The 15,615-nt window shown below is 38.8% G+C and overlaps 1 protein-coding gene across 1 annotated transcript; it reads right to left on the reverse strand.

Annotated features, from left to right (window-relative positions):
* Nucleotides 1-762: 762 nt before the first annotated feature.
* On the reverse strand, nt 763-11,319 carry il21r.1 (interleukin 21 receptor, tandem duplicate 1). The gene is made up of 9 exons (XM_069656752.1): nt 11,230-11,319; nt 10,653-10,762; nt 10,326-10,434; nt 9,042-9,232; nt 8,456-8,589; nt 8,154-8,334; nt 7,931-8,012; nt 6,252-6,345; nt 763-2,370 (listed from the first exon to the last, which is right to left on the reverse strand). The coding sequence occupies exons 2-9, from the start codon at nt 10,711-10,713 to the stop codon at nt 1,591-1,593; spliced, it is 1,632 nt and encodes a 543-aa protein (XP_069512853.1). The 5' UTR covers nt 10,714-10,762; nt 11,230-11,319; the 3' UTR covers nt 763-1,590.
* Between the last annotated feature and the right edge of the window lie 4,296 nt (nt 11,320-15,615).

Below are 15,615 nucleotides of genomic sequence, written 5' to 3' on the forward strand. Positions count from 1 at the left end.
TAGCTAGGGAGCCTTATGCGTCCTATTAGAAAAGTTCACCCTGAACCTTGGGAACAGTATCTCCTAGTGCCTGACCTCGAGTCTGTTTGGCCTCAGCGGATGCTTAAACTAATAAAACTTAAACTAATATCTTCTTACTCTAAGACCTGAATAAGGACAATTCTACCACACTAGTAAAGACAACACTGAGGAGTGATGGATTTGTGGTTGGGCCTGGGTTTGATTCCAGTGCTGCAGGGTGAGATTAAAAAAACAAGATGAAGCAGAGATTCTTTTTTTTTTGTCCCTGACAGAAAGTTAATTTTTGCCCTGTTTACTTCTGTTGGCTTGAGGAGCTAATATGCTACTGCTACAAGATGCTTATGGGCCACAAAACATGAGTCTGTATCAGCCTTAAAGCCTAAGTTCAGCACAAACATGTCAGCACTTTATACTGACTGCAAGAACACTTGGAAAGTGCATACACAAGTGTTGGGTTAAGACTTGCAATAACAATTGGCACTGTACGACCATCAGCTTACAGGGGAAAATCTGGACTTGGAAAGAAAATGAGCGACACTTCCCCCTCCCACTCCAGCTACCATTAGGAGCCCTTTCAGTTAGAATAAAAACACCGTCTCTGATGTAATCAGTTATTAAAGTTCTCCATTTGCTTGGAACAAGAAAAAAAGCAACGTGGGCCCAGAGAGGCAAAAACATCAAACATATTCTTGTAGAATTGTACTAGAATTAAATCAAGAAGTAAAGAAGTGTAGTAAAACAAATACACTATACTCTGCAAACACTATTTAACTCAATGAAGTTGCAGTGAGATGCTCAATGAGCGAATAGATGATCAAAGCTTGTCCGGCACATTTCTCCACTTCCTCCTGATAAACGAGACTGAGGAATCAGAAATCATATTTCTCACGTGTTTACAGATGATAAAGAAATTTGCACCAAGTCTGCAGTTTTTACTGACTTTGTACAAAACAGGACAGATGGTTACAGTGGTTATCAGGAAATGCGCGTGCAAAGAGAACAGACATTATCAGACATCTCGATAAGGCAGCGTGCTTGCTGGTGCTACAGTACAAGCTGATGAAGCATGCATGACCATGACAATACATACAAAAACACAAAAACAAGACAAAGACATCCTCCAGCTGCAGAAATCCTGCAAGTCTATGCACTCTGAAGTGAGAGGGTAATTCATTATAGGCTTTGTTTGACATTTTTGCATTTAAAAAGCAAAATAAAAATAAAATTCTTTCAATTTTCTTTCAGATTATACATTAAAAGATAATCATAAAAGGATACTTTTGTGCATTTAAAGTCCACTGACCTTTTCTGTTGTCAAATGGTCCATTTATAATTGATGGAATGATTTCAATCAAACACTGACATTTGCATATTTCAGTCTCAACAAAAAAGCACAACTTTCTTTTTTTAAATGACATTATATACAGGAAAATGAGCTGGGCAGCAATACCAATTTACTTTCAATCAAACTATATTTTCTAAGATTGTAAACGATAATATTCTTCTTTTAAATACGTGTCCAGAAGCACTCTGAACTGTGCACTTTTTGGAGCTATTCTGCAACATGAATCACTGTGTTTCCTGGAGCTCGTTCTCTGAGTTGCTGGAGTCTTCCTGGATAGTGCTACATATCATCCACTGCTTGACGTAGTTGGAGTTGGAGTTTTTGTGCTCATGAAACAAATCGATCTGCTCTGCCATGTGCGAGTCCGAGGCTCCAGGGCTGCTGCACTCTCCAAAACCACTATCAATGGTGTCAAGGTCCACATGAGGGTAGCCGTCTTCTGACTGCTCGTGTGAGGCAAATGAGTCAAGTGATACCCTCTCTGGTTCATTCAGCTGGACATGTGGCTGAAAGTTTAAATTTCCCATGGACAAATCAATAGATATTTGGTTTTCATGCTGTGGTAACATCCCGATTTGTCTTTCCAACCTGGACGTCCGAGGATCTTCTAAATCGTAGCCAGCATGTCCTCCGTTGTCGTCTTCAAATGAACCAAAGCTTTCTCCACCATGGTAACTTCTGAGGGTGTTAACAGAGCGCCTTGACACGACGTCCTCCTCAAACTCCTCTTCTCCAGACAGGGTCACAGTATGGATGGAGATGTGTCCGGTGGAGTGACCGGTGCCCTCTGAACTGCCAGAGTCCTGGAAGAACAGCAGCGAGTTGCTGTGAGGCTGCTGCATGTGGAGGAAATGACCTTGGCCTTGTTCCACCTCGTTGTCCTCGCTGTAGCTCTGTTTCTCATTCTTCAGCTGGAGGACATCCGGCTGCTTCTCGCTGTGCATCTGAACGTGTGAGCTGATCCTCAGGTAATCGCACTCCTTGAATACAGGTTTCACCCACTCCTACAACAGAGCAAATGGAAGGCATTAATATCGTAGTGTTTACTTAACAAATATATGTGAAAAGTAGAGTTGTTCCGATATGAGCCAATGCGATATTGGGTATTGGCGAGTATGCCAGTCAATGCACCAATCCAATATTTTAACCGATTAGCACCAATAAAATAAATTGTTTTCAGGTAAATATTGTGTGACAATAACAAACAATATCAGTGTAGTGCTAGCAACATGTGTAATGTTAGTCAAAGAAAGCAAAATGTCAGCTATTAGTGTTTTTCCAAAAATATTACATGTATTTTTTTATATCACACAGTTATTTGAGGGATGCGCGGTATCAACCGATACTCAAGTCTAGGTATCAGAATCAGTATCTGGGAGGAAAAGATGGTATTGGTTAAGGAATAGTTGTATATTTGCTCTCTGTAGTTAAATAAATATGAACCTGAAGCTGGAGCCACGAGGAAATTAGCTTAGCATGAAGACTGGAAGCAGAGGGAAACTGTTAGCCTGACTCTTGATTTGATCAAGGATTAGTTCACTCCCAATAAAAACACAACATGTCACTGTTAAACATTGGTTTAGTGTGTAGTGTAGTAAATCATTGGTTAGCATTTAAGGCAAGCCTCATGTTTCCCCCTGCTTACAGCCTTTAAGCTAGGCTAAGTGCCTGCTAGCTTCAATTTCTAGAACACAGGCAAAAAGGCACAAGTCTGGTAACTGTAAACAGCCCTTCAATAGGCATGGGTGCATTTTTACACACAGTATACAGTGTGGCTACTATGATCAGTACCTACACGTATATATAGAGTCTTTCAAAAGGAAACATCAGAACAAGTAGGGGACAGTAAGAGGACAAAAACACATAGTGATGCTGTCAAATGTTGAAAGTAGATTTAACCCACTCTCATCTTCATGGTAATGTTGCAGCTAGCAGGCTATTAGCTAAGAATTAGGAGCAGTGGGAAACTGTTAGCCTGGTTTCTCAGCGTAACCAATAACTTTTTTAGGCAGGTGACTCACACTAAGTGCAGGTAAGTTTGGATTAACAAGTAGGAAAGTTTGAATTGGTGATTTTTAGTAGGGTCATTTTCTTGCCTTTCATCACGCTACCTGTGTCCCTCTGCGTACACTCCTCAAGCTAAGCTAATCTGCTTAATTTTTAGTACACTGTGGCATCGATCTTCATCAAACTCTCAGCATGAAAGACAGACATGAGTGCGTTAGTAAAAAAAAGCACTTTCTATGTGCACGAGGGAACTGCTGCACCTTATCAAAGGAGAGAATCTACACATCTTTATCTGGTCTTTTTCCAGTATGTGTTCAGTCACTTCTTAGATCTAGTCTGAGATATCTGAGCGAGTACCCACACTTAGTTACCGAGCTTTCATATGTATTTGTATATGTACATGCACGTGTATAATACTGAACGTTTAATTGTGATTTTTACTTTGATGTTTTTAAATGTACAGCGTGTTTCTCTCGATACACCTAAGTGGCTGTGCATCAACACACTACATGTAAAGCTTCTGCAGCCACCTATAACCTTTGTTCAGCAGTGTGATGGACAGATAAGCATGAATCAGTTTCCCCGTGCAAAAGGAAACCACATCCTGAGGTACACAGCTCATCGCCATCACGGAGTCGTCTCTGAGCAGCTGAGAAAACACGAGCAGCCGGTGCCACAGAGGTGAGATAGCACAGTCAAAGTAGATCAAGGATTTGTAAAAGAGCAAGTTCAGTCCGTTTCAGAGATCCTGGAGATGTGATGTAAAAAATGAAAATTAAATAAAGAGACCAGATAAAATCTCTCTGAGGGTAATAAGGAAAGTACTCAAACAGCTTCACAACCGTCACACAGCTTCAGATTTAGAATGATGTAATGTGTGGCTGCAAATGTGTCATTGAACAAAACAACTACATCACAATCTAAAACATCAAGGAAGGAGTGAGCTCGAGGTGCTCTTTGCATATTAAATCCTTGCATTTAATATGAAGACAATTCACAATGCTGTCATGTATTACAATAAGTTTTTGGCCACATTAAAGTCCAGTCTGACACATTTCGGTGTGCAAGAGTCAAATACTGTTGAATTTAATCTAAACTATGAGTCACCTTTCTTATGAAAACTGTGGGGACTGCAGGCAAATCAGATGGAAACGGCCTTTGACTGAACACTACACGGAGTAAACATCCAACTGTTATCGATACGTGGATGACACTGACTGATACTGCTTCTCTGTGAAGAAGGCTCAACAGTCTCTGTACCATCTAACCAAGCTAAACTCACCATCTTTCAACTTTCAGCTTGGCCTTTTATGCCTTTACTGAGAGACAGAGAACAATGGATAGTGTCGAAACCAGGGGAAGAGAGAGTGAGGATGACACGCAGCAAAGAGCCGAGGGTGGGAGTTGAAACCCGGGGCTGCCGCATCGAGGACTGTCTCCTCTTTACATGGGACACACAATTTAACCTGCGCCCCATTCCAACTACTTTTTAGCACCTGTGTCGATTAATAAAGTGTCCAAAAAAAATGACTGACCCTACAAGTGTCTTTCATGTCTCCACAAAACAAATATATTAGAAATGGAAACACGCTTTATTTTCTTCAACTTGTTCCACAGCCATTGTCTATAACTTTTTAAAATCATATTTTGTTCCCTAATCATGTTTGAAATTGTTTTTGTGCATTTTGTTTGCAAACAAGTTTACCTTTCCCTGTTGGGAACAATTTTAATCCTTTCAGAGCATAAATGTTCCTCATTTAGTCAAGTTTAGCACTTTTAATATGAAGAGAATTCTATGCAATGCAACATAAAGGAGCAATTTTCTATGTCACGTCTTTATCGCACCTCCTTTCTGAAAGTGCTGCATGTTCCCTTTATTTGCTGCAGGAGCGCACTCTGCTGGCCAACACCTGTAAATGCACAGAGATCTCAAGCTAATGTGTTGAGTTTAAAAGAGTCTGCATATACGCTGACAAAATCAAATGTTGGAATATGTTTGACAGAATACTGATGACCTGATGAAATGGTTAAAATTATTATTCATATTTTAACAGATACCTGATTTAAACGCAAGAAAGTTTTCAGAGCAACCATAAGTAATAGGATATGTTAAACATGTGACCAGACACTATATAAGCCAGCAAGACTCAAATCTATGGCTGAAGTAATTGAAAAGTTGTATTTAGTAACACCAGAAAACCTGATTTACTTTCCTGAGTTTAAACTGTTTAACAGCTGATCTTTGTTGATTTTAAGTACGTAACACACACTTGTAGGTAATTCTGACCATTTTAAAAGACGCTTTGAATTTTCAGTATACTTGTAATGTAATCGTCTTTTGCCTGACTAGCCGCACAGAAACTTCCCTCTATCAGCCTAACAATTAAATGAGAGAAATCGAAGAGAGCTACGATGTTACATTGAAAACAGAATCAGACTCAACTGACAGAAAAAAGAATCAACAATAGAGGAAAATATATCAAGGTGTTGGAAAACACTCATGAAGGTGATTAAATGTTAACCAAACAATTCTCCCTTTTGTGACCTTATCAAATGAAAAACAAGCTTTTTTTAGCCCGACATAATGACACATCACACACCTGATAAAACTTGTAACAGGGGTATTTTCCACTGGGGTGGAACGAGGTCGGGCCGTGACACAAAGAGATCTACCCACAGATGAAAAACGAAAAGCCTCTTGAAGCCCCTGCACACTGAGTCATTCAATACATGAGCCCTTGCATGTGAAGTCGCGGGAAAGCCCCGCCAGCTCTGGTGCAGATGTGTTAAAAGTCCCCTCTTGGGCAACACCTGCTGGGCCGGTTTGAAAACTACACACAAAACCCAGTGAAGTGCATCTGTTTTTGCTTTCCCTTACCTGAAAGTTCCCTCCATAGTTCTGGTAGAGCGGCTTGAAAAAGTCATCTGGTGCGGGGACGTAGGTAATCAGCTGGAGCTTTGCCTTGAAAAATCTGGAACAAACGTGAAATGATTTCAGAACAATAGCAGATAAAGAACATCGTTTTTCAACCGTGCTCTGACTCTAAGGATGAGGTGATTTTGTTTTTTGGTACGTTACTTGCGCAGATGCAAAGTTGTGTCCATTTGTCACTCGTAATTAGTAATAATTAGTAATCCTGATAGCACGAAATGGATTTCATTTCAAGTATTACACAGTGACAAAGCTAAGGCCGTGAGTTAAAGTAACGTCTTAGTATTGGACAGAAACTCTGAATGTTTCATGACTCAAAACACGATCATGTATGCCTTATGGAGAGGTACAGAGTGTCTACATCTACTGGCTCATACTGGTATAACTCATACAACTCGTGCGTTAACTCGTGCTTAGAGAGTCATTTAGCCCACGTTTGAGACATGCTGACCCAATGCCAGTGTCCCAAAAGATGATGATTTGAGTGCATGTCAGAAAAATACATTCAGTTGCCAGCTTATTCGGTACAACTAGCCTGAACCAAAGCAGTCTAAAACAACAATGCTGTTAAAACTGCATTGCATACAATAAGATAACATATAAAACTCTTCTAGGGATGTAGTTCTCTCTCTGGGCGAGCTCCAACAAGGGCAGCTTCCCTTCAACAGCGCTGTAATAAATCCTTATCATGTTTACATTTAAAGTTAAACTTGATTACAGTCTTGGATGCAGCATTTACTGGTGCTGTTGAATATCGGATACCTGCAAGTAAATGCAACTCAGCAGCGACTCTTATGCAGGTGGGGATAGTTAAAGGTCAGTGCACTTTGAAAATAGAAACTGAAAATTGAAGAACATAAACAGGCTGCATTTGCTGCTGCTACTAATGATATTCATTGCAAGGAGTTTATGTAAGGCGTGCACTGAACCCAAACCTAAGTCAATCATCCATGCTCACAGAGGATCTCATGTTATATCATCTTTTAAACTGACGAAAAGGAGCAGAAAATGCTGTTGGTGCAAAGTTCATTTACTTCTTTAAGCCTGTGTTTCTTTTCTTGGAACTGTGTGCCCTTAATGAGTGAGTCGCACACAGTGTTTGACACTGATCCTCTGCATGACTTCCTATGCCTGCTAGCCATTTGAGTGCAATGTGCTGCTGCACGTACATCACAGCAGTGGTTTCTATATATGTGGGAGGTGATGCCAGGAAAGTCAAGATTCAAGCACTGAAAACGTTTGCTAATCGTTTACAGGAAGTCTAAGTGTTGCTGACCTTCAGACTTTACTTGCTTTCACTTTGCCATGTTAAAACTGAGCAATGAAAGCCGATCAGCTATAAGTAAATTAAAACAAGTTAAACTTTGAACATGATTTGAACGTTTGAAAGTGTGTTCAGTCCAAATACGATCAATTCTGCTTCTGCTTCTCTAAAAGCTAGCAGTGCGCATTGATGAGCTATTTAAAAAAACGATAACTGAGGCTTTTTGAGGTTGTGCGGTAAGCTCACTGAAACCCCAACGTATTTGGGGAAATATGGAAATATAAACCTGTAAGGCATATTAAGTTATTAAGTTACCAGCAGCTACAATGTTTAAGGCTCAGATCCCATTTGCAGTACTCACGTTTTCTGTGAATAAACCAGCGACAGGACCACAAAGATGAGAATGATAGACAGGAGGGTGTACCACCAACACATATTCATTTCTATAAAGGAGACAGAACATGTAAAATGAGTACAGACAATTTTATATTTGAAACAAACTTCCTGTTACTGTTATAATTGTAAGATCAGTGCATGATTTAGCATGAGGAAAAAGGTTGATGGAATGCACAGTCTTGTTCTACCTGCTGAACTCCCCACAGTCCTCCACTCAGCAGAGGGACTCCACTCGCTCCATGGACCCCAGTAGAGATTCTCAGGACACATTATGGCCCCAACATCCACAGTGTAGTTAACATGTGGCTGCAGCGTCTTGTGCTCTATGAGTATTTGCTTTTCTTGCACTGAATCTGAAAGAAGTGTATCCTGTCAGGAAGGAAGAAAGATGTTGAATCCTTTGTTTGCAATCCGTTTATTTGCACAGGAATTGTCAGCTGAGACACTTGAAGTCAAGTTTTGAGCTTTGGTATTTTTGCTCACATATTACCTTTGACAAGTCTCTGCTCTCTCTCACCCGCACCCTGTATGTGAGACAGTCTATTTTGTTGTTGTGGTCCCAAGTGATGTTGTAGAAGCCGTCACTGTTCGTCACTTGAACATTGAAAGGAGGCAGGCTTTTCACTGTGAAAACAAAGTCCCAAGGGGAATAATGTGAAAATGAAAATGCGTGCCAGAAATACACCACAAGTGACAGTTGATAATTTTAGCTTTTGTTTGAGGGGATGTCAGGTGGGAGGCATTTACTGACAAGTGACAATTTAGGTAAAATGGGAAAGTTGCCAGAATGCAAACAGAAAATGGATTAATGAAGCTTTATTTAATAAACGTATTGGAAACAGGTGGCTGTGTACAAGAATCACAAATATATAAAAAGAAGAGTGTATTTTTTAACAATTCTGGGAAACTAAAATGAACTTATAAACTTTGTTGAACTTCATAAATTATAGGGCACATATCTGTTTTTGTCAATGACATTTAAGCGTCTTTGTTTTCTCTGAACAGAGATCTTATCTGTGGCAGAAATGACGAACGCTGAAATGTCGAATAATGTATTTCTTATCTGTTTAACTTACCCACATGACTCAGTTCCCAGCTTGATGACTCAGTGCCATTCATTATAACTGGACCACCTTGTTGAGTTACAGTCGCAGTACACATCGTTCCAATGGAAGTAATCTCCTCAAGATCTTCTGGATACATGACGCACCAGGACTGAGGAGGGTTTACTTTACAGCTGCCATGAGCTTCAACTTCAAAACCATCACTACGGCAGATAAACAGTTATAATCAGTGATTCTCTGTGACATCAGCAGACATCTCAGCCTCAGAGGTTGTGGTGTTCATGTGACTGTTTTAGAGCAGAACCGATGAGGTGAAGGTTTGAAAGCTTTAGTTCACATCATTAGTGTCTGAGAGACAATCGCAAAGCTTAGTGTTATTTACCTGTGCAGCTTTTTTATACACAGGCAATTAAACATCTCTTAAGCTGCAAAGAGGTCCTTAGTAAAGCTTGCAAGCAAGCAACATGACGCAACTGAGGTTTAAATTTTTCATTACTGATAACAAATAATAAAGAAAAGAAAAGAGTGGCACGGGTTTAGCAAAGTCAGTAGATCAGAAGCCCCATAACCAGAGGCCTTGACGCATCAGCTGCGTGGCCCTTTGGTGCATGTCTACCCTACTCTCTCTTCCCCATATCCTGTCAATCTTCACTGTACTTTCTAATTAAGGCAAAAAAAGGCCAAAATTAATCTTAAGTAAAAACAGAAAAGAGAGAAAGAAACAAAGAGAGAACATACAATGGTCACATGCGAGAAGGTGGAAACTGAAACTGCACGCAACAAAGCGTGTTGTTGATTTTATACCAGGGCTCTACCCTTTACACCAGTGACTTTTAAACATCAGATTCATTTAACGATAACATAGGTAAAAGGTGTTCAAATTCAAAACAAGCTGTGGAAACTTCCGACAGGCAAGGCTTCCAGGAAGGTGCAGTAAAGTGAACAATGGAGGTCAACAGTCTCATCAGCACCCTGCAGTGTTTCCATTACATCAAACCAACTGATCAAAGCAACTCTATTTTTAAAAGCTGCAAAACAGTTGTCCCCAAGGCAAAAACAACTGACAGGGGATCTATGAAAATCTTACTAATATTACTCGTATTATTTCTATTATTAAAAAGAGCACAATATTCAAAATGGTGACTGTTTTCATGACTATGTGGAAGCAACAGCTAGCTCCCAAACCAGCATTCAAATAAAAGCTAGCGGTGCTCTAGAGCCACATGAAGCCACATAATATGAAATGCATCAAAATGAATTATACTCATTAAAAGCCCTACTAAAGACAAAATTTACCTGCAGTTAACTTGGATGAGGACAGAATGTGTCGGCAGAGAGGCCGAGCAGGAACAGTTCACTGTGACATCGTAGTCTGTTGAGCAGGTGACATCGCAGAATGATGTACCTGCATCATAAGAGAAAATTGCGGTCAAATATGTTTACCAAGCCAACCTCACTTTAGTTTTTAAGGGAAACTTGCCACAGTATCAAGACAAGACACTCAGCGATGAAAGTGAGTACAAGGTCATTTAAATCGAAAGCATAAATTGGTGAATTACCTTAAGAATGTCTTATCAATAGATTTAATAGATAAAGAAAAATGCACTGATTAGATTAACTTACCACCGTGAACAAACAAAGTGAAGCCCCACAGCAACAGTAAGAACACAAGCTTTCGAGCCATGGGGAAAGCCCACGGTCATCTACCTCTGGTTCAACGGGACAAAAAACCACTGCAAGAAAAAAAAATATATATATATATTTATTTTTTTAAATGTATTTATATATATTTTTTACAAGTGTATATACATATATATACATATATATATATACATATATACACAAAAAACAAAAAATGTTCAGGGGAAAAAAATAAGGATTTAAGTTTTTAAAAAAGCATTTAAGTTTTTAAAAAAGGGGAAAGCTAAGATTTAATGCTAAGTAAGGACGGTGTAAGTAGCGACCACATAGACAAAAGCTTGAAAATGTATCTACAATCCCAGATATGGTAAACTTCATCGTTAGCATTATTAATTGAACTTTTAGTTATACAAAAAACACAGTTACAGTTGTAAAACAAATTTAAGGTTAATCTTATAAACTTTTTTTTTTTAAATTAGCTAGCTAAAAATCCCAACAACACATTTTCATCAACACTGCTCTCATTCAAATACAGTCAAAAAAAAAACAACCATCTTACCTTTTTTCGAACTTTGAATTGTGCCACCTAATCAGTTAACAAGCCAACAGAGCCACTGGTGCACTGCTGTCTGTGTGAGAACATTTAGGGGAACATTTTTCAGCTTTCTCGCAGTGAAGGCGTCATCATAAGTGGCGTGACTCAGGAAGTGGTTTCAATGACTTTGAGTTGCGTCTGTGTAATGCCTTCCCACCACATCCACACTGCTATGAATATGTAATTGTGAACAAAAAAAGTCAACAGGAAACTGAAAGTATCTTCTAAAAAAAAAAAAGAAGGTTATCAAAATATTTGTGTCAGTTGATAGTTTAATAAAATCTAATAAGGGTTTTCTGAGAACAAGTGCTAAATCATTTTCTGATAAGACCCTGACAGAAAAATGCAGATTGAATCTTAAGTACCTAATTTCCCCCAAACAGTTTGTGTTCAACTGACTTTAGCAAAATGGTTTAATTAATACATAGCACCTACTTGCTCGTACAATTTATGACATTTACTCAAAACACGACTAATATGTGTTTCAGTACTGAGATCATTCTAAACACAGACACCAGATGCCTTTTGAACCTTTCACTAGACCCTTATCACACACCTACATGTCTACAATAACAGTGTATTAGGGGCTTTCAGCAGTTTCCACCAAAGTGTATGTTGTTAGGAGCTAAATGAGTCAGAACCCTGCTGTGGAGCCCCTCAGAGCTCACATATAATATTTAGATTAGCTCTAAATGTTGTATAGTAAAGACATTCAAATGTAGATTTGCATGTTCTCCATCAGGAAGTTAACTATAAGAGCCACGGTCCGTGCATGTATAATCAACTACATGAAACAGACGAATAATAACAGTTTGTGTTTTTGCACAGCAGGTGGGCCGAGGTGGTATTCAAATCACTACGTAGGTGTGCAGAAGCCTCACATTTAATGTCATTTTACTGATATAAGTCATAGCCAGACGCCTTCTTACACACAAAAATTACGCTGAATTTTTCACCTGCACCTAATTTGAGATCTTTTTTCACAATCCATTTATTGTTGAAGTCATTTTTGACAGTAACATTTGACAGTTCCAGCTTCTAAAACGGAGACTTGCCTGATTTTTTCATTTTAAATTTTAGCATACAGTAAATTACTAATATTATTACACAGAATATTGCCAGTTGCATTCCTGCTGTACTGTGACTTCTGTTAATAAAGTTTGAAAAATTAATAAAGTTGGACTTTATGTCACGTTGTAGTATTGCACTACTTTACAGGGTGCCGATATGGTTTTATCTATCGCTGCTTGTTCATTATAGTGTAGTATAGTTGAAGCATAGAGCCTAAAGTCAAGCCAAGTGTTCTTAAAAGAATGTTTCTTTTAAAGGTCCCTAAAGCGTACAGCCCATGGCCTAAAATGCAGCAGTGGTGTCTTGTACAAACACTTTACTGCCACTAGAGTTCACTGTGGATGAGGTTTAACTTGAACCTGCTGCACAAGCCCTCTGACATGTTTTTCTGCCAACTATAGAATATAGACAACTATTACACAACTTAACACAGCAGGGATCATGGCATAAACACAAGTGCAAACACTGAAACAGATTTCACCTAACGTACTTCCGCAACTCAACATTCTCAGTTTTGTTCCCAAAGGGGTGAAATTGTTTCTACTGTGATGACTCAATTTGTGTGTGAGAATCTGCAAATGTGCCAAACATTTTTGGCCACAAATCAGTGACAAAAACGGAAACAGAAAGAAGCAGATAGGTGGGGGAGAGGTGAATTACGTAAGAAATGGATGCAAACGTTTTCCAATGCTGTTTGAATTTCATATTAGACAATTTGAGGCTTACCTAATATTGTATAATAATAGATTTTAAGGCTTATTGTGTGGCCTATTTTATGCCAGAGACAATGCATATTACACATATTTAATGGCATTTATTCTTTCTATGAAGAGTCTGATCAGACACCACATTTAAAGGCACTTTAGTGCTGGCAATATTCTCCTCTGTCTTTTTATGCACAGGATCTTAGAAAAATGAGGAAAAAAATGTCAAAAAGGAGATGGCCTTGTCAGACCAGGCCACGGGCATTTCCACATAACATAAGATGGCAAACAGTGAGTGATTGGACTTTTGAAATGAAGATAAGGATATATAAATCTAATAAAACTTACAAATGCAATGAAAATATACAAATTAAATGTTCAAAAATATAACATTTAAAAAGGACAATAAATTATAATGCTAAGAATAAACCTGTGGGAATATTCTGGATTTTTGGGGGTAGACAAGCTCCCCAGGAAAATATCATTATTAGTACTGGCCTTTATAATAGGCACTGTTGAAACCTAATGACTAAAACACACCCATATCTAATTTCAATACATCTAATACACAGTAAAAGCACAATTATATCAAAGCATAGATACTCACGGGGAACTCCAGTTGGTCTGCTCGTTTCGTTTTCACATGTACTTCTATTGTGACTCAGCAGTGAGTAGCAGTCATCTGTTGTACGCAGCTCACCCGCTCAGCTCAGGTACAATTCCAGGTCTAGAGCTGCTGCGAAAGCCAGGACACGATTCCTTGGATTCCTCTGAAATTGAGGTCGTTGGCGCTGCCAGCGCAAAAAGCGGCGTTAATGAACACAGGCCCTAAAACCATCTCCTCAGCCCTACACATGGGTCTGTATGTGACTGAGTGAGTGAGTGAGTGACAGTATTTTCAGAGCCAAATAAGTAAAATCAAATAAAAATAAAAAACAACGGCCCGGGAAACACTTCAAAATAGAAGCATTGTGTACAGGTCATAGACTGTTTGGTACAGGGCTTTTACTTTGAAAAGGCATACCGGGAGTGTTGACTTTACTCTCTATGCCTGCATTGTAAAGACTCATCTGTTTCATGAATTTCAAATGAAAAGGAACACATCCCGTAGCCATCACGAACACGCCACGGTTCCAGTGTTGCCCACAAAAGTGCACATTGACCTGATGCGGTCAGCCACATACTAGGTTTTGACCTAGTCTTGTTACTGCATTTAAAACGAAACGTCCCATTTTTAAGGGTTAAACATTTGTGACGGCGTTATGTTCTTAACTGATGACGCGTACAGTTTTAACTACTAACCGTTGGCTAGCTAACAGACTTCTAGCTAACTGTTAGCTGTGCAACCCTTATAATAACAATCAGCCAGTGTTCATATTTTGACAGGGAGCAAATACATTTCGATTTTTTACGGTTTGTTGTCTTCACGAAGAAACAGGTGAAATGTGAATGGAAGCCCAGTATCTCAAAAGCAACAGGTAAGAACTTTGCTGGTTGTATAAAACGACTTATTCGTTTGATTTTTAGCTGTATTTACACTTACAGTCGCTGTAACACCACAGCGCCGATATGTGGTGTTGTCATGTTAGTGCAACTCATTCTTAGACATGTCAGCTTTTGAGAAAAGGGAGAAGAAAATAACATTAATTAAAAGATACAATATGAAAAGATTATGAAATGTGATTCGATTTTGAATGTCTCCATATAGCATACAAAATGTTCAGGCATCTTCTTAGTAGTATTACTGCTGTTTGTCTACTTTCTAGTGCATTTCTTTGTTTACTGTTATCCTCTATAACACCACAACAAAGTCCTTGTAGGCCTATATGTAAAACTATTTAGCAATAAACCTGATTCTGATTATTATTCTGATTAACTACATTATTAAAATACTTACAGTTTAAGGCAGATTATTCAAAAAAGGATGTGTTGTCTGAAGCTTTTGTTGCTCGGACTGGAAACAAATGGAGGAACTGGTCCCTAACTGAGGATGTAGTTAAAAGTTTCCCTTTCTAACTGATTAAAAACAAGAAACCCCTGGTGTTGCAGCCTATATAAGGTGTGCAAAAAAGCAGCACAAAATGCAGTGCAACACAGGCACATTTGGTTTGGAAGCACATTGGGTTCACAACAGAAATGTGTGAGTGACCATGGCCGAATAAAAACATTGTGCAATTAATGATATTGTTCTAAATCAGCAGTTTTACTTTTGATTCTTTGCATTCAAAGGCAGGTTCTTCTTCTTCTTCTTCTTCTTCTTCAGCTTAAATTTGAATTGTAATTAATCAAAATCAAACCGAGGGTAGACAAACTAGCTTTTTTTCATGAGACCCTGCCTTAAGCGAGGCAACAAACCCAACCTGTTCCAGTGGAGCTGCTTGAGAAGCAGCTATTAGAAGAATGTTTAAAAGTGATTTAAAAAAACCCATTTCTCTGTGAAGGTGATAAATTATCTCAGGTCATTGAGGGCTACTTATGAATTATATCACAGTAACTCCAATAGGTTATTTCAGACTTTGAATAGGCCTAGCTGTATGCTAATGTAAGGTATATTTCTTACAACTAAGACATTTTT

This window comes from Semicossyphus pulcher, unplaced genomic scaffold (genome assembly GCF_022749685.1).
Source record: "Semicossyphus pulcher isolate SPU_LCO1_2020_fin unplaced genomic scaffold, fSemPul1.0.p SCAF_9, whole genome shotgun sequence".
NCBI classification, from domain to species: domain Eukaryota; kingdom Metazoa; phylum Chordata; class Actinopteri; order Labriformes; family Labridae; genus Semicossyphus; species Semicossyphus pulcher.